Below are 27,799 nucleotides of genomic sequence, written 5' to 3' on the forward strand. Positions count from 1 at the left end.
TGTATTTATTAATTCGTTCTGTGCATTTTTAATTGGCAGGTATACCAGGTTTACCAGACCGCCTTATTGGCGGCACCATCCACCGGATACGCGCGGCTGCTGCCAGCACTGTAGTTCCTTGCAGTGGTTCCAGACTGCTGGCACCAGCTGTATCACTTTTCAATGCCCGCTTCTGGCTTAAGCCTTCGCTTCTGCTGGTAGCAGCGGGCGATGGCGTGGCGCAACGCTGCTCACTTCGTGGACGTGCGGCGTGCTGGTTTAGCGGCTACTTCCGGGACCGTCCGCGCTGCCCCTGCAGGTAGCGCCGAGATTGCCGCGACGGAGGGAGTTCGCTCGCTCTCTGTAACGCCAGCACTGTCGGTGCCTCCCGTGCCCTTGCTTGGCTTCCGTGAGTACACCTTGTCCCTGTGCCCGCTCTTCGTGCGCTCGCACTCTCCGTCCACGGCGGCCTTGATTCTCCCGTCGCTCCCCTGCATCGTAACAAACAGTATGACTCGCCATCCCGATCCCGCGACGGTGGGTGTTCAGCAAGGCTGAGGAAAACCAACGCTGCAACCGCTGAGAGGAGTATATATTCTTTACAAATGCGGAACTGTTGCATGATCCACGAAGCGAAACATTTGACGTTAACATCCGAAAGTGCCAAAACCCTTGACCAAATGGTGACGTCCGACATGGCGATCACGTGACCACATCGAAGATCGCGTGGAGGCATCGCGTCAAACGTAACGTGATAATGTCGACTGGTGACGTCGTGTGATGCGATTTGGAGTAGCAGCAGACTAGGCGCTCCCCGGTTCCTTGCACTGTCTTCGGGATCGGCTCACATTTTTGTGTGAGCACGACGCCGTGAAAAAATCGCGACCAGTAACTATAGAGACTAGCAGCTTCAATGTAAACTTATGCTGCGAGACACTACGGACACGACCATCGTGTTTCGACGCAGCGCAGACGTTAACAAGGACGACCACAAAGACATAGTCGTGAGCAATATGAGATGGAACACTGAAATGACCTTTTAAAGACTATTGCGGCTAAATGCAGTTGGCATATTCAAGTGTTCATGAAACTAAATGCTCAAGTGGAAAGGTATCTCTGGCAATTAAATATGTCACACTCTTATCAGTACAAACAATCGTTGATAAACATGAACTCGGTGTTCCAGTTCATATTGCTCCCGATAGTACAAAAACTTGGAGGACGCTTGAGCTTCGCCTTCAAGAGTAGATTGCGATAACGCAATCGGTTCCTTGCGTATCGCCTTCTCAAATGCTAGCCTGGCTTCGGTTCTCGGTGCATGCATCAACCGTATCTCAAGGAAACGAACGTCTGTGCGCGTAACACTGGCCGTTTCAAGCTATCCGAGATTGCATACTGCAAGCGCCAGGTTTTTTTTTTTTACTAAGGTAATAGGCGGGGGGGGGGGGGGGAGCAGGGAGGTGGGGAACTTATGAGTTGTGTTTTGATTGTTTGCTCTTAGGGAAGCAATGGGGGGAAGGGACGTCTGACCCCCGTGGCCCCTCGATGCTGACGCCGTTCCTGCGCCACAGACATGTCCGCCTGCAGAATGTTTACGTAAATCTTGCGTATGGGAGCGCAGGAGCGGTTCAGAAGAAAGTGCTCAGGACAGCAAAGCGCCTTTGCTGTCCTGTGCACTTCCTTCTGAACCGCTTCTACGCAAGATGCTGAACCAATTGGCCCAACAACTCACTATTTTGAGGCACTATTTTCATACGTACGCCGTTGCCTTTGTCGTTGACCTTGTCGTTGCTCTTGTCGTTGGCCTTGTCGTTGCCCTTGTCGACAGCTAGGGCCTCCCTTGCCACTAGGGCTTCGTTGGTTCCTAAGCCGACAGTGACGTCTACATGTCGTGTGCCAGCGGACCGCGCGTCGCTGAAGCAATGGAACACGTCGTAGCGGAGTGACAGCCAGCGGTGTTCAAAAGCCACGGTCACGAGCAGGGAGGCTGCGATTAACGTGGTCATACTGAGAGTCATGCATGCCAGCCCGTAAGGAAACCGGTGCCTCCAGTCGCTCTCGTACGAGGCCGTGTGCGCCGATGCGGTCAGGGCGAAGGACGGCTCCCCAATGAGCCACCGGGAAATTGCTCCCAGGAAGAAGGCTGCGTATTAGGAAGAGGAGCAAGAGAAAGACCGCTGCAGTCTAACCTTAGCCTTACTAAAACGAGTGTTCAAGATCACGCGTTCACGTAAGTGTGAAGAAAACTTCTATGTAGCGACGCGAACCAAACGTCTCAAAGCGGCTTCTATCGAGGACGCGGGTTCGAATACCGGCCTCGACGGCATTCCGGCCTGTGTAACTTAGAGTGTCCCACTATCGCATACCTCAGAATCATATCGAAGTTTTGGGACGTTAAACCTGCTTCTGGTTTTCAAAGAAACTTCGGAAGACCCAGAAGGACCTGCGTAATACGCGAAGTGTGACGCATTTTGTTATAGAAAAAAAAAGAAGTTAAAGCCAGTTAGACGCCTGTGTAATCTGAGTAAACCGTGGAGCTGGTAAGCAAGCGCCACCACATGGCGAACGCAGATTGAGTTCTTCACTATCTTGTTTCTTTCATCTTTGTTTCTTTATCTCTTTCTATATTGCCCTATCTCTTCCTTCCCCCTCCTCCTAACCCTCACATCATTCCTCCTTACCCTCTCTTTTCTTCCCACCCCTTGCTATCCTATACTGCACATGGCTATGCTATGGTTTACCCTCTCACATCCTCATTTCCCTCCTCCTCACCCTTGCATCAGTATTCACCTTCACTTCCCTTTCCCATCCCCTAATTGCTATACTGTACTATGCATGGCTATGTTCTGCTAGGAGCTGTTTGGCACATATACCCGCTTGCTGTGGCGCATACCCGCCGAGTTTTCGGTGGTCGCCCACGGAATTTTGCCAAGCTTAAAGGGACACTAAAGAGCAAAACGATTTTTCTCGTATTAGTAAACTACTCTTTCACGATACCAAAAACACCACGCTTGCTGCGAGAAGACGCTTAGTAAGCGAGAAAACGCGCAAAAAGAAAATGTGGGTGGCGACGCCACCTTGGTTTCCGCACCATTCGCCGTGACATCAAATATTTTGACGGCGCCTTCTAGATCCTGCGTAGTTCCTAATCGGTAAAAATGAAGTACATTGTCCTCTTAGGGGGTCATAGACTTAACATACCAAGTTTGAGGAAATTTTGTTGAGCGAATGGCCCCAAAATACGATAAATACACTTTGAAATCCGTGACGTCACGCGCGGAGATTTCGGCGCGATATTTTTAACTTTTAACTTGGTTTTCTCGTCTATTAATGAACCTATGGTGGTGAAATTAACGACATTAGAGTTCTCATAGTAAAGTTTACCAATCTAAACCAGTTGATTGTTTCCCTTTAGTGTCCCTTTAAACAGCTAGCTCTGCTGTTTAAAAATAAGTGCAGACGTGTAGCTTTCTTAAGGTCGGCGGTTTCATTCGCTCCGCACAGTGCTTTCAAAGTGGCATACAACTGCGACATGCCTCAGCGAAAACACACACAACAGCTCCTGTTCAACCATGCGATAACACAGGCGGTCAAATGTTTCACGAACACCGTACGCGACGCGATAATGGCGAACTTCGCGGTTCCCTCACCGCTGACGGAGCCGTAGGCGTTGGTGTGCTTGATGTAGAAGACGCACACCAGCTGCGGGAAGAGTAACACGTACACCACGTCCGAGCAGAGGATCCACAGGTTGAATACAGACTTCACCGACAGCGCCAGGTAGGTGGCCGACGCGCCGATCGCGCATACCGTCAGGCGCAGCGTCAGCGCCACTTCTTTCTCGGATGCCTACACGCGCGAATATTAGCGCTGCTTCGTCATTATCAGCGTCGCAGAACACCGAGTTACAGAATGCTCTTTCAAGTCCGTTTTTACGGCGTAGCTGTGTGTAGCTAGGACGTGGCAAATGACCGTGAGTACGCAGAAACTATAATGCTAGCATACGCTACCTTGAAGGGTCTCCGCGCTTTCGCTAGTTTCTTTTCAGGTTTTGTCAGCATATATAGCGAGGGATGACACCCGCCGCAGCATGAATCGCTACACACTAAATCCTTTAGGTGTTCTTAATGTCCGTTAAGCTAACGTCACCAAATGCAAAGTTTGAAGCATGCATCTCTTAAATGTGGTGATAGAGAAATCAAAAGCTATACAGTAGACACTTCGATAGACGCAGTCATAGGCGTGCGCAGGGTTCCCTATCAGGGGAGGCGAAGGTTCATCGCAGCGCCCCCCCCCCCTACTATGTCAACGTATGGGGCAGATTTTGCCCCCCACCCCTTGTTAGGTGACTAGGGGGGGCCCTAACCCTACCCCCCCCCCCCCTTGCGCACGCCTGTGATCGCAGCTACTGATAAACACCGGGGCCGCATGTTTCCGATTCCCTCGTTGACCATCTGTGCGGAGTTTTTTTTAAAATAATTGATGGTTCCATAATTAACGCAAAATTTTGCTGCTATGTTGTCGTAGCTAAATACAGAGTGCAGCAGTAACAGAGACCATACTTTGCCACGTATAATCTGCCCCTCCATATAACACGCACCTCCAACTACAAAGCGTGGAAAAATATATATTAAAAAAAAATCACAGCATATCCACGGGGTGAATGATGATGAGTGGGGCGAAGCTACGGAGGGAATCATCTGTAAACCGTGAAACTCTTCCGTGAAATGCGCCCAGTACATAATATAAAGAGTGTGAAACATCGTGTGTATATTAAACATCAAACTTTTATTGTACTGTTGGTTTACGTGGTCCCTTCATTATCACTTGTGATCGGTGAAATGCAAGGAAGAAGTCCGCTCCCGAGCGAAAGAGCGCCAAGAGCGACCGCATTCCCCGCTCGCCCTGTGCGAATTAAAGAGAAGGCTAGAGGGAAGACAGGACGCGCGTTCCACGACGCGAGGTCGGTAGCATGCCCAACGAAAGCCAACGGAACGCGATCGTGCAAGTGCTCCAGCTTCGCATCGCCTCATGGTTCCATTTAGCGTCCCAAAACCAAACATATTGCTCAAGGTGTGCCTTGCGTTTTTCGTAGAAATAATTTCTTTATCATGTACATTAAGACGAAAAGTTGAAAGCTCACTAGAGTGTATCGCCCGCAAATATGTCTTTTAGTGTGATTTAACTCTCGTACGGCAGGGTCCTCGCGCCGTTGCCGGTCCACCTCGCCCGTTGACGATCGGGCGAGGTGGCTAAATACAACTACTACTACTACACTTTAAGAAAAACATCTGGCGTTCTTTCGTTCTGCTTTTACAAAACATCTGGCGTCTTTCGTTGGTTTATTTCATCAATCAACGGCGTTTTGAACAAAATTTTTATTGTTTAATCACGCACAGGAGAAATCTCACCAGGCACTACCTTGGAGGTAAACAATGGCTGCTAATGGCAGTGAGAGACAGAAGAAGTCGGCTTTTAGCTAACACTTACACTTCTATTTCTACTAACGTTTCCTACTGGAACATGCCAATGGCTGCTAATGGGGAATGAGAGACAGAAGAATTCGGCTTTTAGTTAACGCGCACGCTGCGAATTTTTTATTGTTCAACAACGCACAGGAGAAATCTCCCACCGGCACCACCTTGGAGGTCAAAGCGTAAGACTTGTTACTCACTACTACGATCACGACGACTACGAGGGACGAACGGGTGCCGCCTTAAGGAGCTTCGCCCCTAAAAAAGCGCGTATTGTTGTGAAGCCGTCTTTCTTGCATTATCGTGAAGCGGTGCCGTGAAGCCAACTTGCGCACCAAAACTCGCACCGCTAAGCTAGCTCCGAATTTTCTGTATATTTTGTGCGCGTTATACACGAGAAAATACGGTTAAGGAACCAGTTTTTGTCGCGTTAATTCGATACGATTAAGAGAACGGTATAGACGTGATGGAATCAGATGCTGTCGTACGAGTGACGGATCTATATTGTCACGTGGTCGTGACGTCGACGAACACAGCAGTCGGCGTTTGTAGGATGAAACTGTTTATTTGGCCGAACTTGTGGCCGGAAAATGAGAACTAGAACTACAGCAATGCACGCTGTACAATGATAGCGGCGAACAGGGCGTCGTCCGTCGATCAACTGACAAGCGGTGAAGCGCGTCGGCATTTAAACATGTGCCGTCGAATATTCCAGCGTTATCGCTGGCTGTCGTGCAAATTCTAGAATAAGCTCGAGTATGCGCGTCTTGCGCGCAATCTTAACAAAACGATCTACAATGATCGCGAAGGTTCTCGAGCAACGAGGCGCGGTTCGCGCTGAGCGTTGCTGACAGTCTTTGTGGCCGAAAACCGAATACAGCAAAAGCGATAAAGAAACGCACGTGGCAATATCAACTAATTGATGGGCGGTGTACTTGATATTTCAGATAATGTAGACGAAGTCTTCAAAATGTTCTCAAAAAGCTCGTTTACAAATTGAATCGACAAGATAATTCATGCATCCCTATGATCTACATTTAAAAAATGTACTTAAGACGTTATCAATTATTTTGTCTAGAAATGGCCTTGAAAAATTAACAATGAACAGAACCCACTCTCTAGTGTAATTTATGACTAAATGCTTGGGCGGTATTCTATATCGCTCACTTTCACGAGATTTTGCATTACTCAGTGCAAAGCGCGATGTCTTACTACAATTCCAGGTATGATTTAACGTCCTTCCCCTCTTCATCTCGCCTCCTAAACAGCGACGATACCCTTGCTTTCAAAGGGCTTACATATACGTTGGCTCGAGGTCTGGTTGCTTAGCACTGCTAGTGACAAAATATTAGCACACTCTTTTTACACGCGAATATCCCCCGAGCTCAGTTACGATTGACTGATTAAAAATATTTTAACATTTCAGTGCAACTCATTTACTAAGAGAAGCACCGCACTGAAGGACATCCGAATTATAAACACGCATAAATCTTTTACACAAATGCTTTTGCATTCCGCCCACAGATGTCGAATGCGAACCTCACGGCCTGGTAACGAAGTTGCGACCTCAGGAGGCAGAACACCAACAGCAGTAGTGTACAACTGCTGACCCGAAGGTCGCGGGATGGAATCCCGGCCGCGGCGGCCGCACTTCGACGGAGGCGAAATGCTAGAGGCCCGTGTGTTTAGATTAAGGAGCACGTTAAGGAACCCCAGGTGGACGAAATTTCAGGAGCCGTCCGTTATAGCGTACCTCAGTCATATCGTGGTTTTGGGACATAAAACCCCAGCAATTATCATAGAATACCACAACCACCGAGTGTTCTAATTTGTATACCTCCGGTCGCATGAGCGCATGGTAGACGTTCCACGTGACCATGGCGGAGGCGCTGAGCATGGACGAGTCGACGGACGACATGACCGCCGCCAGGATGCCGATCATGCCCAGCACGGAGAGCGTGGGTGACGTCAGGTAGCGGATCGAGAAAGGCAGCACACGTGACCTGTCTTGATTGCGCAGGGTTGCCGGTCCCGAGTAGCCGGCCGCCGTGAAGTCTGAGTAGCGACAGAACGTTGCAGCATGCACAGTCACAGCTGCTCCTATATTTAGCCAGCTAAAGAAGTTACGCGCAGCTTGTGTTCCGAGGGAGAGAAAATTGATTTTAAAGGCGAATCATTCCTTTTCTAACGTCCCCGTGGTAACGTTCGGTGGAATTCGTGGGTCTCGATCTGATCTTATGGCACAATACGCATAATAATAATAATAATAATAATAATAATAATAATAATAATAATAATAATAATAATAATAATAATAATAATAATAATAATAATAATAATAATAATAATAATAATGGTTTATTTCGACGATTACAAAGTTCATGGGGGAGGGGGGTGGTGAAAATAAGAGTGACTGTCCGCCTAACAGAAAAGATATGGTCAAATCCCACAGCACTAACCAAAATAGGAAATACACATATTTCAAACGCACTGCATACTGCGGTGGGATCAATAAAACGCACAGTACAGTAAACATATACAGAAGCACAGATCAAAACTCAGAATACATAAATTACAAATGCACTAAATGCAAAATTTATGTATAGCAGCGGTGCTGTTTTTTTTTTTTTTCAGGCACGCAATTACAGGAAGAGCTCTTAAATGTCAGGGGGGTTAATAAAGAAATTGGCGGTGTTCAGAAAGCGTGCATCTGTTATTTCAATACCTGCGATATATGGTTTCCTTAACTGTAACGGCGGCTGATAATTATTTGTTGTCTAAGGAAGCATCCAGTGCGCAATGTACCTCTTTTTTACAATTTATTTCTTCGGGTTTGGCGTCATACAGGGTCGCAGACAATTTTTTTTCGGGGGGAGGGGGGCTGTTCAACCATATTTTATGCATGTTTGCGCGTGTGATTGTACGTGTGCGTGTAATATACACACGCCAAATCGAAAAATGTCGGGGGGGGGGGGGGGGGGGTTGGACCCCTCCTCCCCACCCTACCATCCTGGCTACGCTAGCGGCATGTCCTGCCACATTTATGTTAGCTCAATAAGAGGGCATTATGTTGAACACAATATATACAGTTGCTCGCATCATGCATCTATTTGTAAATTTCTTTGAAACGATTTAAGAAAGATTTTGCTTAGCGTGGATGGCATCAAGCATGGGCGGAACATCTTTAAAGGATGTAGTTACCGCGATTGTCGGAAATTACTGCGCGAACAGAAATATGGGACACCCCAAGAGAATGCATGTAGAAGCAGTATTAGAAGCAGTATAAGCGAAGTCCAATAACCCATTTAACGAACATCATCGTGAACTTATTCATGCTTATGTATACACGTCATGCAGTTTACTCGTGGTCTTGGCCATGCCTCCGAGGATCGCCGGTGGCAGCGCCAGGAACAGGCATCCAATGGCAGCCGCGTACGAAAGCATCTTGGCAGTGAAGTCACTGTCACTGCCCAGAACTCGTTGGAAGTAGACCTGCGCCGCGTGACGGGGAGTCCTTTAATGTGTTGATTGCTCACATGAGACTATTTATATATATAGATTATACTGTTCTATTTATTTATTTATTATTATCGTTCTTTGTCTTTCGATAGCCCCCAATGCCGCTTTCTTGACTCACCTGCCATGGAATGCCTCCGAGCGCGGTAACCAGGAAACCGTCCACGATCCTCATAATGTCCCTGGACGGGATGTGACCGACCCAGTCGTTATGAGGCGGCCGCAGCGTGTTGACGGCGCTGCTCTTTGCCGCGTAAGGCACGCATATCCACTGCATGCGAAAGAATAGCCGGGTGTGTACATGGCTTATGATGGCCGGGTACATTAACGATAGAAGCTGACAAACGATTCACGATGTTGTGCGACAGCGTTTGCGCAGCACACAGGAACATTAGTTAGCCTTTATTAGAGCAGGTTGAACGAAACTCGACTGGGCGACCGTTTGGCTCCGTGTATTTATCAGCCACACGCGCTACCAGTCTGAGAAAGCCTAATGCTCTCACGCGTGAGCTGCCTTCTCGAGTACAAAATATCCATCGATGTGTGGTGCCAGTGGCTTCGTCGCTTTAACAATGAAAGCTTACTTCGCGTCTCTGGAGAACTTCTGAACATTTATTTGTACGCTCGAGTCGCGATGATATGGCGACAGCCCGACGGCGACCGCGCGCTTCCACTCTCGGCTGCACATATTTTGATCGCCATCTCAGCTGTTGGCATGGCGCAGAGCACAGGCACTCGCTTAGCGCGACGCAGTCCCAGATTCGATTCCTTATACAACGGCTACAGGATTTAATTCCTAATTCTTTCTATGCGCTCGTCGTATCGAACGAAGCCAGACAGACAGCCAGGCCAAAGTGGTAACTGGCACACTCAGCGCTCAAGCACACTCACAAAATAAGAAACGCAACGGAAAACGGTACAGGCGCCTGTCCCGTCTTCTTTTGTGAGTGCGCTGCAGCGCTACGTATGTTATAGGTAGCAGACACCAACTTGCCAAGCAACGAGCCCTAACATCAAAGTGGGTTGCTGTAGCCGTATAAATCTTGCATTCAGAATAGTGTTCAGCTGTTACGCATGCTGTTTTCACCTTTTCTTATCGCGAGAGTGCCCCGAATAGAAGATGTTGTTCGAATACCCGACTGTGGGACACTGTCTGGCGGTGTGTCCACGTCAGCGAAGAAGGCGCGGACGCACTGTCAGTGATGGAGGCAGTGCGTTTACTTGAGCCGATGCCTAAATCAGAAGAGTGGCGGCTTGGGCTAGTTGGTAGGTCATGACAAGAGCTATAGCGCACAACTGGAGGCGAAGAACCTCATGTATTCTGTGTTGTTCGCACTCAGTTTCGCTCTGTAGCTCTACGCGTTGAGATGGCTAAATAGAGACACTGCCTCCTTCACTGACGTACCTCTCGTTGGTATTCGCAGTAGAAGTGCGTTTTCACTGCACTGCCTTGAAAATTTCTCAGGTCGTGATACGGGAGGGTTTAATATTGCGAGGAACTTGGCTTCGGAGCGGAGAGACATGTTCTCGAGAGGTACAAGGCGACCTTACCAGGAACACGGCTGTGCTGGTTATCTGGAAGACATCCGTGTACGACACCGAGTAGTAGCCGCCCAGCGCAGTGTAGAATAAGATGATCGACGCCAAGATGACGACGAAGTAAGCAGAATTCACCTGCATGATGGTGCCGGCCGCATCACCTGCGAAATGGCAGCCATTGTGACTTTTCTTCGACTCTGCGCATCGTTTCACTAATATCTATGCATGCTTTATGGCTGAAAGGACGACCTTTTGATGCGGAGTAATATATATGTAGGCGACATGGTTTAGTGGCGCCGGACTAGAACACGACGAGGAAAAATACACAGAGGGCAAAATACAACATTATTTTGCATCGCACTGTCTAAATCCGGCCGCTGACAAATCCCGCTGCGTGAACACTTGCAACAATGCAACAACTCAAGCGGAATGCTCTAGGCTACAATTTTGCGATTATTTTCTGGAAATAAAGAAACCGGTTGTTAGTTTCGATACACGTATGTGCACGCTTTACCGCACTTATGCTCATAACGTGATTAATTATAGAGGAATTATGCGCCATTGCATAAAAGTTCCTAATTGGGCAAGCATGGACAAAGATGCATGCATGTGATAAAAACCGAACGTAGCGTATACGTGCTAATCACCACATCAGCTGACGTCACTGTTATTCGGGCTGTTCATTGCCGTATATGAAGGAGTTTTACGACGCAACGTGTATTCTGTGCAACTTTCATCGCCATGATTTTGCATTGAAAAACCAAGTATTTAGGTGCAGAGACAGGAAATAAAAACAGGAAGCCTTCGCAAGCCAGCTCTCTAAGAAGTGGGCCCCTTCGCATTTCTATCAGCACTAAATATGACCCTGCTCTGCAGATATTTCGGATGTATTTGGTTTCCCGCACATGTTTCAACCGACAAGTACTTTTTGGGACAAGTACTACAGGACACAAGAACGTGCTGACCCAACGGCTTGGGGTCCCGGCACTAAAACTCTGTTGTCTAATTGGAAAATGGGCATTGCAGTGGCGGTGCCAGTTGGGACGGATAGTTCTTTCATCGTAGCTGCATTTTCCCATCCTCTTCCTTCAAGGGAAAAGAATCCTGATGGTCCCGTACTTGGTGCGGTGACCACGGTGGTGCAAGACTCCATAAATCTATACTGATCACGTACATACGACCGAAGTTTCTTGTTACGCAATGGTCTCTCCACGAAATCACGCATGCTGGCCGGGTTAGCCTATACAGTTCGAGATTAATCACGTCGCTGCTGCCTCTCACCTAGAGCCGCCAGCATCGTGGCCGTCCAGAATATCTCGGCGCACACTGCTGGCAGGCAGAGTAACACGCCCATCCAACGGCCATAGTGCCGTTGCAAAGGGTCCAGCATGGTGACGGCGCGGGTCTTTCGCATCTTCTTCGCGAAGAAAGCGCCACCTGCAGTAACAGAGAATATCTTAAAACAGGGCATGGGAAAGGGACAAAGACGTTTAACTACTCGAAACGTGGCTGTGCCTGACCGCTGTTGGGCACCGGTACTACCTAGAGAGCGCATTCCCTCGGAAAGAAATATTTATAATTATAGAAGCATTCGTGCTTGAAATGTCGGGTCATTACACTTGAAAAGTACACAGCAAGTGGTACGCAGCACTGCAGCTGCTGCAACTTCCGACGTACACCTTGTGCTCTAAGAAGCACGTTCTTTTTACTCAGAATTAAATTACATTACAGTGTTCATAATGTCACTGCCACGTAGGTCATTGCAATGTTGTGAGTCCTGCTGTCCATAACAGCCTTTAGCCAAGGAAACTCCCCAGAATCTGTACTTTTCTGGAAAAAAAATGATTTGGTTTGATTTGATTTAAAAACTGTGTTCATCGAAACGCACCGCCGTATTATTTGTAATTATTTTTTGAACTTCATTTGCCCGTGTCTTATGGCAAATGAAGTAAGGGCTATCTACTCACCGAGGACGAGGCTGAGGGCGTAGCCAATCGGAGCAAAGCAGTACAGGATGCCACTAGTGTAGGCCACCTCTGCTGTTCCGTTCAAGTAGCCACCTCCGACCCAGGTTGCTGCAGGTCCAACATAATCATGACACAAATACGTTATCACACTAAATTGGAGCCGGCCCTAATACTCGACTTCGCTGTCTGGTAGCACTCGCACGTCGGCGTTCGTGCGCCCTGGCGTATTACTTGAGTTAACATTGCGTTTCGTCGCATTGCCGAAGCGGATCTCAGAGGCCACGTAGAAAGGAGCGCGTGGTTGAGATCTGCTCCGCCAGGTGCCGCAACGATCCAAGCTACTCACAAGAAAAGTGTCTGCTCTTCAATGAACTCATTCGATTTTAATTATTCCGACAGTTATTGGCCCTTAAGTAAACTTCTGCTCCGGCATCATATGTATCCAATACAACTCTTAGTTTGAGCAATCACCATCGATTTCGTACCAGTTTTATATTTAGAGCACTTTATCTGAGTATTCGGAAAACCGGATGTAAGTGCTCGACCGGAAGTGCTCGGAAGAGAAGCGAGAGTGTCGCTCGTCGCCCGCGCAACTAAGACGTACGCCCTTTGTGCCGGGTGTTGTGGTCATGTTGTGGTGGCTCACCCGTCATGGAGAAGATTCCGAGGGTGACCGACAGCCTCCCTTCGGCCAGGAAGAGCTTCTGCACGAAGTTGCCCTGTACCGCGTGCGAGTGCCGGCGAAACGCGTGCTTGAGGTCTTCGGTCGCCGTCGGGTGACTGTTGTCCTCGTGCAGCTTGCGGCCCGACCACACGCCGACGGACATAACAGCAATGCAATACACGATTACGGCTGCCACGGCGGCTATGTAGACCGCCATGGCGCACGGTAGCTCTTCTTCTGCCGCTTGCACGCGCTGCACGCTCGAGACTGCGCGAGCTCGCGAGAATGAGGTTGGTTGGTCGCTTGGCTGCATGCTGGTTGTGTCATTCAACCCACTACGCAGAACTAGCCACGAATCGGGCGACAGTAGGAGGGATGGAAAAAGGAAGGAAGGTAGGAAGGAAGAAGCCGTGGGCAGCGGCCCCTGAGTGGGTAGGTGCCAATAATCCCAGGATTATCATCATCATCATCTACCGCTTTGAAATTCTGATGCTTATGATAATTTGTGACAAAGAGCGGGGGCTGGGACATTTCCTAACACCAATACCGCGTTTGCAATCTGCCCGCTGGCCTGATAGACAAGAATGATTGAGTCAAACAACTTTATTGAAAGAAACCAGCGGATTGAGGCCTGGGCCTAAGCCGCGCCAGGGGTGGTGGACAGAACTTGTCGGTTAGCCGCCTCTCAGGGCTTGCTGGATGGCTCATAGTTGTTCTTGCAGATCTGAGCCGATCAACATGGCCTTCCACCGCGCCCAAAGCTGTTCTGAGAAGACTGCATGTCCATCCTGTACATGCTCGCATTCCCATAGAAAGGGTTACAGGGTGGCGTGTTTTGTCTTATGTAGTTTACTCGCGTCGCCGGTCAGCGCTTTATGGGATTATTGGTTGGATCATTATGGAGAGGGAGTGCTCAAGGTTGTCGGATAAGAAACGTCATCTGCACTTGGAAAGTGGTGCGAGGAGGTTGGAAGAAGCATGCAGAATTCATGGGCCTCCTTAAAGCGATCGTTCTCTTGCCAAGTCCTCGGGAGAGTAAACACCTGGTCACCGTACGTGGAGTTGAGTCAAGGCGATGTTGCCTCAACACGAAGTAGCGTCTTCGCAGAGTATAGCGTCCGTGCGGCGCAGTGAATGCGCTGATCTTGAGCGCCTGGTGGCCAGTTATCAATTCTAAAAGGACTTTGTGTACTTGGATGTTGCGGTAGCTTGTCCCATAAGATCAGAAGACCTTGCACGCAGGCCAGTGCGAATTCGATCGAGTATCTCATTCTGTCAAGCCACAGGTGAAGTTTATCGCAAAAATTTATTTGATCAAGTAAAAATGCGGAAACGTGAAGTATTTCGGGATGTTCAAGTGGTCTTGCAAGTAAAATCTTGCGATACGGCTTCTCCGGCCTCTGCGCGGTGGTCGACGTTCTTCGTGGTCTTCTTTGCCTTGAGTTCCTCGTAATATGCGTATACCACGCGCAGAAGCGTGAACTAGAAGTAAAAAGAAAAATACATATAAAGCTAACACGTTCCCTGACTTCAGTAAGTTGCTGGTTCTCATAAAACATGCTGCGGATAACGCTGGAACTCGCACGTGAGTACAACTACAGTCAGCCGCTCCTATCAGACAAAAAAGAGAAAAAAAATGTCTTCAGCCTCTCATCCCAACTTTGCTAGGAACTTATGCGGTACTTAAGTAAGTTATCCAATACGTTTCGATGAAGGCGAAATGCTAGAGGCCCGTGTACTGTTCGATTTCAGCGTACGTTAATTAAAGAACCCCAGGTGGTCGAGTTTATTCGGAGCGCTCCACTACGACGACTCTCATAGCCTAAGTCTCTTTAAGCGTTATACCCAAGAAACCCAAGTTATCCAACTTTTCACCTCAGGAAGTCGGATGGTTACGAAGTTGCGGCTCATAACTGTCGCTTCATTCTCCCAGAATTTCTGCGACTAAGTAGTGTTTGTTTTACGCGTAAACGTAAGCGACGCACGAGATCACTTTAACATATTTTTGTAAATATTGGTTGACACTTTTCAGTACTCTAGCAGTCAGGATTAGGTTTAACAAATAGTTTCGATTCGAGAAAGCTTGCGTGATTTGAAGAAAGCCTTTTCTAAGAACTTTCGAGATAATACAAGAAAGTTGTTTTTTTTTTTAGCTCTCCACCGTACGGTTTATTAGAACAAACAACGACGGTGACATTGTGTAACGAGCTACATACAGGAAGAATCGAACACGGCGTTTGCATATTCATACGTGGCGAAATCGAAATTGCCGAACCGACGAAAATGCCTATGCGCACTCACCTTGAAAATGAATAACAGCGCGTACTGGAATGAGCAAGCCATGAAGAGTATTTTCTGAAAGTAGAAAAGAACGTAGAGCAGGCCTGGTTAGTTCTCTCGAAAGTGACGCGTTTATCCACCGTGGTTTAGGGGCTCCTGCGTTGCGCCGCTGAGCACGAGGGCGTGGGTTCGATTCCCGGCCTCGGTGGCCGCACTTAAATGGACGTGAAAAAAAAAAAAAAGGTTCGGCAGCATGTTACGCGCTGTAGCACTTGAAGACAAAAACATGCTGCAAACTTGGTAACAAACTAAGTTATACAATTGATATAAAGAGCAGCATGTGTGAGAAACGCGTTAACGGGACAATAAAGTGAAACGATGAATCTGTTTAGATCGATAAAGTGTACTCTGAGAACTCTAATGTCATTAATTCCAAAGCATATTAATACAGGAGAAAATCAAGGTCATAGTTCCATTTTTAAATTCCGCGCCGAAATCGTCGCGCGTGATGTGACGGATTTCAAAGTGTATTTGTCGTACTTTGGCGACATTAGTTCAACGAAATTTCCTGAAACTTGGTACGTTAAGTCAATGGCCCCCTCAGAGGTCAATGTATATCATTTTTACCGATTAGGAACTACGTAGGCCCTAGTAGACGCCGTCGAAATCTATGACGTCGGGACGCTATATATAACGCTACATATAGAAAATGCGGGTAGCCACGCCACTTAGAAATTCCCGCACCATATATGGTGCGGGAATTTCTAAGTGGCGTCGCTACCCGCATTTTCTTTTTGCGCGTTTTCTCGCTTACCAGGCGTCTTCTTGCGGCAAGCGTGGTGATTTTGGTATTGTGAAACAGAAATTTACTAATATAAGAAAAATGGTTTTTCTCTTTAGTTCCCCTTTAAATTACCTCGACGTTCTCAGCCGATTGCATTGTCCCCCCTCCCTTAAGGTTTCTGCACCTCACGTGGTTTTGCACTGCCCTGCACTTTAAACAATGACGGGACAAGTCGGACTGAGTAAAGGTATGGTACACACTTGGCGCCCACCTTAGATGACAAAGGAGGGGGGGAGGGGGAGCTCCCTGCCGTGCGCACGCATATGTATCAAGCATTCCACTGGATTAGGGTACTGATGAGCACTTGAGCTGCTGTTTTCACAAAGGATGATAACAGGGGCGTAGCCGAACATTTTTTTCAAGGAGGGGGGGGATTCGGCCACCGCTTATGTATGTTCGTAGGTGCTTGTATGTGTGCGTCTATATATACACATGCCAAATAAAAAAATTCGGGGGGTTTAAACGCAACCCCCCCCCCCTCCCCCGGCTACGCCAGTGGCAGATAACAAGCATCCACGCTTACCCGATGTGTGGCAGCACTGCGGTTGTAAGGTATCGCCTCGAGGTTCACACGGGCCTGAAGAATAAAAATCAGGAGCGAGAGATCATCTGTACTAGTTCGTGAAACTAACGTTTCATTACTATGACATCTATATTAATCGGAATATCTAACATTCCACCGAAGTTACGCAAGAATCGCCGGTCCGCGTCGTACTAATATATTTAAAAAATGTGGTCAAACACATTCTCAAACGTGAAGCAAGACTATGTCGCGGGACAAACTGCGTTCGTAATTATGGACGCATATCTCCGAAAGAAGCGTTCTGATTTTAAGCTAATACTTTATTCATCTCCGCCTAAATTGTAGCAGACTAGAGGATTAGTTCTCAAGAATGCTAACATTGCGTGTCTATGTGTATGCGAATGAATTCAACTAGATTTAAGTTAGCATAAGTTCCCTTCGACCATTTGTTGGCTACTTGCCTTCGCTAGCACGTCAAGCATCAAAATACATTAAATATTTGATTACGAAATTCTATCGTAAGAGCTTGTTGTGGAGTACGGGCCTCAGATATTATGGCGCTAGCGCATAGCGACATTATGTTTCTCAAGGAGGCGGGCAACTGTCTGGCGCGGTAGTACAGCGGTAACGGTGCTTGGCTGCCGGAACGAAGATCGCGGGTTCGATCCCCGCCGCGACGGTCGCATTTCGATGGAGGAGAAACGCTATGGGCCCGTGTACCGTGCGGTGTCAGCGCACGTTAGAGAACACCCGGATGGTCGAAATTTCCCGAGCCCTCCACTACGGCGTGCCTCATAATCATATCCTCGTTTTGGCGCGTAAAATCCTTGCATATTTGATGAAGGAGCCAGCCAACAGGAAGTTGAGCGTTGGCCCGAATGTTATGAAACCTCACCGTTCTCTTGGTGCTGCGCTATACCATTGCACTAAGACCGAAAGACTAAACACACATGTGCGCAAGCCTCTCCGTTTTGTCCTGGTGTAAATGTAAACCGCATCAAAAACAAAAAAAAAACGATGCCATACGAACTATCTCCCATCGAAGCCTTAGAAACCTCAATAAAAAATAACTCATATAACGAGGAGTTAATGTGTCAAGTTACGAGTTGTAGAGGATACATGTGATATCGGAGGATAAGTTTAGTACAGATAAGGGCCAATTAACTGTAATGATAATTGACGAAAATTTATTGAATGAGTTCATTGAAAGAGCCGACACTTTTCAAGGGGAGGTGTGCTATCAAGATGGCACATGCATACCCACTGCAGGACGGTCTTCTTTCGCTCATCAGTTGACTCATTACTAAACATTAGTGCATCATCTCGGTATAGTGTGAGGGAAGGGCTGACGTCACTTTTTAGTCTGCGCCACGCATCCCTCTTACCCAGTGGCTCTCGCGTCGCGCGCTCGCGCCCTGTGCTCAGTGCTCTCGCTTTGTCCCGCCGTCTTTGTTGTGAAGTCAACGTGCTCTTCTCGCAGCGCTCGCTCCGCACCTTCCTCGCACTCCTTCGCGCCCTATCCCGCTTGACCTGCGGGCGCGTTCGGATACCTCATCAGTTGCTGCTCTGGGTGTGGTACAAGGACGTGCTTGCTCCGTGAACAATGGAAGTGGACGACGGTGAACAAGCCGGTCATAGTGTATTGTGCGTGTGTACACTGAAGCTATAGAAGTCGGAGACCAAAACTTACCCTTAGGTCTACCCAAGTCGACCAACTGTTCATCAAACGCTGCGGGACAGCGCCATTAAAGTTACTTAAATGGAATGTCAAGGCAAAGTTCGCGCAAGCTGATGAACTTTCAAAGGGTAGCGCAAGTTGGCATGTCCTTGCACGAGCGTTTCATCTGCAAGTCTTATGATGCACGACCTTTTTATAAATCGTGCTAGAGCAATGGGAAAATGTCACTTTTTTACCAATGTCGTTTTTGTGGTTTAAAAAATTGCGCAGCTTGCACTGAGTCGCGCAAGGCTGGGGCAGAGCATGCAGAGCTGGTCGGCACTCGGCTCGTCCTGGCTTGATTAAGCACACGTGCATTCGCACTCCGATGCCCGAATTGTTCACGTGATCACGTTGTAAATCACGGGTATTGGCTAGGTATCGATCGCGTTCGATTGGGAATCGCTTGGCAATCACAGCGTCAAGACGCTTAATTACCCTAATTATGTTAAGGCTATATTGCTCAATTAGGCTATTTTGCTTAATTGGTCCCATGCATATTCGAGGCTTGGTCTCAATTAGCTTGGATCTCAAGTCAACCTAGGTTTAATTAGCTATTTAACATAATTATCACTAATAGGCTCAGTCCTAATTAGTGTTATTTTGGATAAGCTCGGCTCATCTTGCCGAGCTCGACATGACTGGGCATACCAGAATCTCAACTCGGCCTAATTATGACTAATTAGGCTCTCATTTAATAAGCTAAATTACGCTTAGCTAATTAGGTTACGCATTACCACGCTCAACTAGGCTTAATGAGGCGTGGCGTCTCTTTCCAGTCTATTGCGTTCCCTCCCCACAAACCAGGGGCGTAGCCAAGGGGGGGGTTGGGGGGGTTCAAACCCCCCCCGAAAATTTTCAATTTTGCTTGCGCATATATACACACACATACAAACGCACGCACGAACATACATAATGTATGGTTGAACCCCCCCCCCCAAAAAAAAAAAAAAAAATTTCTGGCTACGCCCCTGCCACAAACGCAATAGACTGGAAAGAGAAATATGCGAAGCTTTCCACATCAGGAAGTTGGGCGCTGAATTATGTGTCACTGAACCTTCGGTGCAGATAACTGATAATTTCATTACCTTGATAATCTATAATTTCCCATGTAGCACACGTGTTAAGGTCCGGTTAAGATAAAGAGGGGGGTGGGGGTGCGTGCTAGATAGTATGAAGTGACATGATGGTGCTTTTTACGCATGCGTGGTGGTGTCCTAGGGAAAACCGTTTTTTTTTTATAAACTTCAGATGTAAGTCCAGCCTTGTCCTGTGCGTTTCCTTTCTTGTGCTCGTGTTTGAAATTGTTGGAACCCTTCACTGCCTTCACTACTCATCATGGACCAACTGGCCCAGCAAACCACACTCCTAAATAGGTATACGAAAACAATTTGATAAATACGGCGCATGGCTGGGAACGCTACACGCTCTGGTTGTCGACGAGCTTCTGCACCGACGTCTCCAGATCACGTACAGCGGTGAGCACTGTTAGGGTGAACACGCGAGCGCGTGGCCGACGGCACTATCAGCGCCGCATAACAGCCATCGTTGGAAACATTGCACATGCGCAGCATGTGCTTTGCGATACACTCTTTCCACCATGCGCACTGCGTCATAGATATGCTTCTCGGGGATACGCTTGCGTGCGCGCGGTGGAAAGAGTATTTCGTAGAACGCATGATGCATATGCGCAATGTTTCCACCGATGACCGTTACGCGGCGCCGACAGAGCCGTCGGCCACGCGCTCGCGTGTTCACCCTAAGAGTGCTCACCGCTGTACATTGTCACCAAGAGCTGCCACCAAGCTGGACAAACATGTCGTAATTCCTTTGCGACAGCGGTGTAGCGCTAACTCTAAAGGTGCGCCAAACAAGGTGCCAAATACCACGAAAAACACTGAAGAGTGAGCTGCCTATGAAGCCGAACTTGTACTAGCACTCCAAACATACGTTATATTGATAAGCCCCCTGTATTTTCCCTGCATTGGAGGCAGAATTTGTCTGCATATCTAACAAACTATGCAAGGCCACCAAATCTTATGCATCTCATGACAATTATCTTCAAAATTCCTTCATATCTTTTAATCTAATATCTTCAAAAGCGGAGCTGTGCACATTTGGTGCGCGTTTCGTACAGCTGAGGAAAGCGATGGCTGCGCGGCATATGCATCGCGTACAATATGGTTTGTCTGCTTATACACCCATTTGTGGGTGGAGCTCGTCACAAGTTTCTGAGGCGAGTAGAGCGAAGAGCCAGAAGGTGACGACCGCTCACCTGAAGACGGAGAGCCATCTAAACCTTTGAGGCACACGCCATAGGTGCCGCATTCTTCCACTTGGAAAAACGCGAAATTACAATGTATAAGATATATAACAGAGAAGCACTGGGTCTACCGCAATACACAAGAAACGAAAGGCTGCTACAACTCGCAGTACATAACACGCTGGACGAGATCGCTGAAGCACAGAGGATAGCGCAACTCGAAAGATTGTCCGGAACTAAGGCTGGCAGAGAAATCATGGAAAAGATCTCCATAAACTACCACGAAATGAGGGGCCCCAAGATGCAGATTCACCCGGACGTCCGATCCGCAATAGTCACGGAAAACATCCCAAAGAATATGCACCCCGCACACAACGTCGAGAGAAGAAAATGCCGCACGAGAACGATCCTCAAAAACCACGGCGCGCGGGAGGGGGTGCTTTTTGTAGACGCCGCCCGCTATCCCCGAAACCTGGACATCAATACTGATGTTGTCAGCGGCTCCCTCTTCGCAATGGCGGTCATGGACACGAAGGGGAAGACTGTGACAACGGGCTCCGTAAGGACCAGATCATCAGAGGCAGCGGAAGAAACGGCAATTGCATTGGTCGTAATCAGTGGTCGCAAACAAGACATAACAATAATCAGTGACTCCAATACGGCCATTAGAAACTTCACAAAGTGATGGGTCTCCAGCGAAGCAGCCAAAATCCTGAACCGCAGAGCAGAAGACTTCCGGAACGGCCAAATTACACCCAAATACCTCAAATGGATCCCGGCACACATGGGGGAAGTCAATACAGAAGATCCGTGCATCCCTCCCAACCTCAACGAGAAGGCCCACCGAACCGCGCGAGAACTAACCCGCCGCGGCTCGGTCAGTGACGGCCCGACACCCCTCACCCACTCCGGAAGGAGGAACGACTGCGGTGGAGGCGATGGGGAAGACGGAGGAGGCGACAATGTAGAAGTAGCGATCCAAGACGACAGAGACAGACTGACTCATCACGTACCACGACATTCTGGCACACTATAAGCAGCAACGAGAAGAATAACCACCACCACACAAACAACTAGACAGATCTCAAGAAACAGATTGGAGAAGATTGCAAACCAGAACGTTCCCAAATCCAGTACACTTAAACAGAGTAAATTCCAGACAATATCCAGAAGCGAGCTGTATGCTCTGCAAGCACGAATACGCACACATGGCACATATCTTATGGAAATGGACACGGATCAGGACAATATACAAAGAGGACAACATAGGACCGGACCTTCTCGAGGAGCGATGGCTAAGCGCTCTGACTAGCTCAGATCAATACGAACAACTGTGGGCAATCCAGCGGGCCCGGGCAGCGGTGGAAAGGCTATGCCTCACCGCACATAATGCCCGGGTGGCCTGAGCCCGGGCCGGCAATCTTGCAGGTGTCTTTTTTTTAAAATAAAGTTTTTCTCCGTCCGTCCGTACTGCGTCCTATTTTGAAATACTTCCTGCATAAAATGAAGTAATTCTTTCTCGTTATTTCTCAGACAAAACACGGACGCAACTGGACTACATTCATTAGCGGTAGCAGCTCGCGTAATTTTGTTCTGTAGCCTTCGCTTCATTGCCGAGAAAGATCGGCCGCGTGTACAGCGCAGTACTCAAGGCACGCGCCTTCGGGAGCATGGTAGCCTGATTTCGAAACCAAGGATCGCTGAGACAATTTATTTTGTTTTATGTATTTCTCCAACGCGGTCATGTGCTTGCAGAACATGGGAAAGACCTTTGCCTTGCAGAGGGGCACTCAGACTGATGATATATACATTTTCTTGTAGCGATCATCGTCTTATAGGTTACATTGGGGTGGGCGAACGAATGGTGTTCTCGTTGAGACGCATTTTAAGGCGCCCATAAACAACCTCTGAAGATACAAAAGAATGAGTTAGTTATTCTCTCCTGGCATTTCCCGTCTTTTCGGCGCACTTCGTGACGCCAGAAGTCTGTTCACGTGACGCCGTCAGGGAATACGAATTGGGTCCGTATAGGAGCGATATGAATTGTGAGTTGTCTCGCTTACCCTGCTTTGTCATGAAGTCGCATGCCCGTAATGTCTTGTCTCGTGTGACTATCGTGAGCGGTCAACTGATTTCACTTCGTTTTGTGCGTATTCGGCTACGCGAGCGGAGAACACAGCGTGTAGCCGAAAAGCGCGAAATCCTGATAGGCTAAACGCTTAGAGGTGACATTGTCTACGTTTTTTTTTAATGAAGAAATAAGGCGTGGGGGAGATAGCGCCTATAGCAAGGGTAGTCAAGGCAAGAAGTAAACCATTCTCTTGTCCTTGTACTCAGAGTGTCTTTAATTTTTATAATTTTTTTTCGGTGGACGTACCCTTTTGCAGTCATGGTAACACCCGAGCAAGCGCGAGAAGACGCAGATAATTGTGCTCCCAGCGTTCCAGGTGAGGAAAAACCACATCACTTCCAGAAGAGTGCCGAGAAATCGCTGAGGGGGGGGGAGAGAGAGAAAGGCCGGACAGAGAGAATGAAAAAAAAAAATTGGCTGAGGTTTAACTCTTGTAAACCTAGCTAACACGAGCGAAAGGTACGTTTGAGTTGGTTTTGCAAAGGCTATGCACACATGGTTTCCTTCACCTGGTCACGTGGCACCGCAGCGGCGAGGCTCGAGCGAGCGCAGCTGCGACGCCTCGCCGCGGCGGATCACGTGGCGTGACGCCACACTTGCACTCCCGCGGTTCAAGGTCACCGAGACGCGATGAATGACCTTGGGAAGGAAGGGAATCTTGAAGGCTCGCTTCTTTGTTTGATGAAAATGAAAACCAGCAGATAATGAAGCCAAGGAAGTTACAGGGGACGTTAATTGTACTATTTTAAGTGCATTGTAGTAATTGTTATATATATATGTGAAGAAAGTAAAGTGGACGAAAAGATAACTTGCCACCGGCAGAGCATAGCGCAGTAGAGCCTTCGCTCTAAAGGAAGAAAATATCGGAGACGATGTAACAGTAAAAGCGAGGGAAATACATTAGAGTTATATTTAATTACCTCTAATTACATCTAAATAAATTAAGTTACCTTGGTAGTTGACACTAACCAAAAGAAGGCAAGAGTTAGCCACCATTATAGCCACTACTGGCATCGTGCCGTTAAATACGGTAGTTCACGCTACAGGCTTCAGGCAAACTCGTGCATAATCTTTCATTTGCTAATGCTAACACACCAAAAGAAAAAAATTCGGCAGATCCCACGTACCGTGGGAATCGATGTTTTGCGAAGCATGCGCGAGGAAGTGACCGTGGCGTATATTTCACATTGAACGAGACGTGTCGTTATGGCTCTAGAGAAATGAGCAAGTGGTATAGGCACACACATATGTTGAGGAGTCACACATGTGTTATATGACCAGTTGTTTACAGTTACGGAACGATGCCATCAGCAACAATGGTGTTACCAACACCAGACGCGGTAAGCTGATATGTAGTGCTTATATTCTTCAATAGTGGATAGCACGAATTTGAACACGACAAAGAAGGAACATAGATGCACAGGACAGCCGCTACTCGTATTCAGAAAAATTGCTCCGGAATATACACGGCCGAGTGGCACGCGCAGGCGCACCGCACGTACACGTTACAATTACAGTTGTAGCTGTTACAGTTGCGCTAGAGTTGTTATGTTATACTTGTCCGTTATGACGGACAACGCACGCACGTTTCACGAACTCGTGTGCATGTGTGGAGGGGGTTCTTGACAATTCTTGAACAAGGTCATCATCACCGTGCCCAGTGAGCACGAGCAGGACTTGCTATCGGATCCGTACGTCATCGCGACTACATGGGTCTAAGTGTAGTGAGGTGCGAGGTATAGTACAGCTGGTAGAAATCGTGGATACCTCTTCTGAAGAAATGATCTATGATGCCTCCTGCCCTAGACGTGGCAACGAGGTCTTGCGATGCCCTGTTCACATCCATGCAGTCTTTCATGCAGTGTAAGCAGCAGGCATTTTTGGATTTTCATAAACCAATGTTGCAGTCACTGGTAATGATAAGGGGCATGGTCCTCTCGGCAGAGTTATTGTAGGAAGCATTGACCCGCTTTTTTTTTTTTTTTCGTAATGCACGTGGTCCACGATGCGGACCACGTGGACAAGCGGATGGTAGTCGAGCGTCTTCCAAGGGTGTTCTGTGATCAGCTCCCTCAATTTATTTGCGTCCGCCGCGGTGGTGTAGTGGTTACGGTGCTCGGCTGCTGAGGTGAAAGTTGTGGGTTCGATCCCGGCCGCGGCGGTTGCATTTCGAAATGTTAAGGAGGCGAAATGATAGAGGCCCGTGTACTGTGCGATGTCAGCGCACGTGAAAAATACCAGATGTTCATAATTTCCGGTCCCGTCCACTACGGCGTCTCTCATAATCATATCTTGGGTTTGGGACGTAAAACCCCAACAATTATTATTATTGTCACTTTCCTTGCTTCTCAATGTGAATGTTCGCGGTTACTGTGTTGATTGACACTGCATCACCTGTGACACATACCCGTATAACATGAACTCTGGTATGCGGGTACGTGCAACACGTGATTGAGAGAAAGGGCTTCATGACGTACGCGACAGGTATTTTGCGGTATTCATGTCATGACTAGTGAATCGTTTTCTTTATACACTGCTCCTCTGTTGTGCGAACTTTGGTATATTACAACCCATGGAGACGACCAGGAGAGCGCCCAGACGTAGTCGGCTAGATAGATAGATAGATAGATAGATAGATAGACACGTGGATAGATAGATAGATACGTAGTGCCTGAGGTTCGCTAAGAAATGCTTCGCATTTAAAAAAAAAGCAATAATTTGTTGTGGAAGGTCGTTTGAGAATGTGACTGTCATTTACCTGCTTCTTTTTTTTCTCGGTGACACCAATGTAGTTTTCTGCAAAAATTACTACAAAGCTATTGTAGTGCTGTGACCATGCAGTTACCATGGAAAATTAGGAACAGCACAACATGGAAATGTGTGATTTTTTTTTTTGCACGTGCACTTGAGACGCTCCTTTGGTGTCATCCTTCTTTTTTTTTAACGCTTTATCCTTCCAAAACCAGTCACGCAGCCTTCTGAACAAGGCACGAGAGACAACAAGTCTGCGCGCACATGGATGGATGGATGCTATGAGCGTCCCCTTTGTAACGGGGCGGTGACATGTCTGCCACCAGGCTCGGAGAAAAAAAAAAAAAAAACCTTCCTTGTTTTATGTTGGCCTAATACCTTATCTACATTGATTAAATCTATGTTATTATACCAAAAAAAATATAAATTCACGGTCTATCTCTCTGCCTCTTAAGGCAGAATGACCTTATTTTTCCCCCCATTATTTATTTTTGTTCTTTATCTCTACTTTTCTGCCACCAATACTCTAACCGTCTCTTACTTATTTCTATCGCGGACGTGTTCGGCTTTCCATTGTTGTCCCTAAAACCCAAGGCTTCATGTAGACTCGTGCCCACACGTATACCTGGGTGAATGCATAACCTACGCCGTGCCCCTTAGCGGTTCTGAGCATCACTATTGCCAGACCCAGCGTTGACACGACGTCATCGCTCGGGTTGCGTGGCCCCGAGCTGTTGAGGAGTAAATAGACACTCCCGTTCAAATCGCTCTTACCGGTGGTCGATATAGCGTACGCAGCATTACGACGTCGGAGACTAGGTTCAAGCTAGTCTCGATGAAGTAGACGACGTCAACAGGACGGCTTTTCTCTGTAAAATTTTTTTAAAAAAAGCAAACAATTATAAAATTAAAGGGTTAACGAATGTACATGCCACATATTTAAAACATAGGTTGCGCGAAAGGCTAATTGATGGGAGTAACTCCGTTTGCTTTGTTTTGAAGAAGGAAAATACTTTCGGACATTGTCTCACCTCCTGGCTTCCGGTGGAACCCGGTAACGTAGCCGGCGATGTTGAGCGCGCTGGTCACCTGAGAAGAACCGACAGGTTAGTCACGGTTCCAAGAAAATAATAATGTCTGGGGTTTAACGTCCCAAAACCACGATATGATTATGAGAGACGCCGTGGTGGAGGGCTCCGGAAATTTCGACCACCTGGGGTTCTTTAATGTGCACCTAAATATAAGTACACGGGCCTCAAACATTTTCGCCTCCATCGAAAATGCAGCCGCCGCGGCCGGGATTCGATCCCGCGACCTTCGGGTCAGCAGTCGAGCGCCATAACCACTAGACCACCGTGGCGGGGCAAGAAAATGACTACTGGCATTGCATAATCCTATCTCAGCACGATGGAAAGCTGATCAGTCAATTCTAAAGCGAGCTGCTCGATTCAGCCATTATCGATTCTCACGTGACCCGGGCGTCACATTAACGATAGTACAATCCAGTCTTCCAACGTTCGCTCTTTATCGCCGCCTCGTAAGCTACAAGATGGCTTGCACTGACGTCACCGAAACAGCCACGTTGGAGCACCAACATGGCGGGACGCGAATTTTGTGATGGCACGTTAGTGTTATCAGTCCATCGCATGCTGGTTCCTTCGTTATTCATTGCACAGATGCCCAATAACGATCCAGCGACGTCGTTACCACACTGAAGCAGGTTAATCGCCGCGTGATTATGCTGCTTCGACGTCATCTAAGCCGCCATATTGGAGTCATGTTGTGCGTCCATGACTTCACGTGCAAGCTATCAACACACAACTGCTCTTCGTCAAATGCTCTCTATCGCGCCAGAAACGAACACATTGTGACCGATCATCCACCAACAGCAAGCTTTACGACGACGTGCTCGCGCAACCTCGCTTATTTTCTTCGCACAGCGGCAGACTGAGATAATAACAACAGTTTGTGGGGTTTCAAGTGGCAAAACCACGATATGATTGTGAAGCACGCCGTAGTAGAGGGCTCCGGAAATTTGGTCCATCTAGCGTTCTTTAACGTGCACTGACATCGCACAGTAGACGGGCCTCCAGCATTTTGCCTCCATCAAAATGCGACCGCCGCCGCCGGGATCGAAACCACGACTTTTGG

At 47.8% G+C, this 27,799-nt stretch overlaps 1 protein-coding gene across 1 annotated transcript; it reads right to left on the reverse strand.

Annotated features, from left to right (window-relative positions):
- On the reverse strand, positions 1-26,740 carry LOC119389775 (uncharacterized). Its single transcript, XM_049415489.1, has 9 exons — positions 26,680-26,740; positions 26,423-26,517; positions 12,476-12,583; positions 11,790-11,945; positions 10,521-10,669; positions 9,091-9,240; positions 8,816-8,945; positions 1,740-2,122; positions 1-470 (listed from the first exon to the last, which is right to left on the reverse strand). Exons 4-9 carry the CDS (start codon positions 11,920-11,922, stop codon positions 231-233), a joined length of 1,185 nt encoding a protein of 394 aa, XP_049271446.1. The 5' UTR covers positions 11,923-11,945; positions 12,476-12,583; positions 26,423-26,517; positions 26,680-26,740; the 3' UTR covers positions 1-230.
- Positions 26,741-27,799: the final 1,059 nt, after the last annotated feature.

Source organism: Rhipicephalus sanguineus, chromosome 4, assembly GCF_013339695.2.
Source record: "Rhipicephalus sanguineus isolate Rsan-2018 chromosome 4, BIME_Rsan_1.4, whole genome shotgun sequence".
Lineage (NCBI taxonomy): Eukaryota > Metazoa > Arthropoda > Arachnida > Ixodida > Ixodidae > Rhipicephalus > Rhipicephalus sanguineus.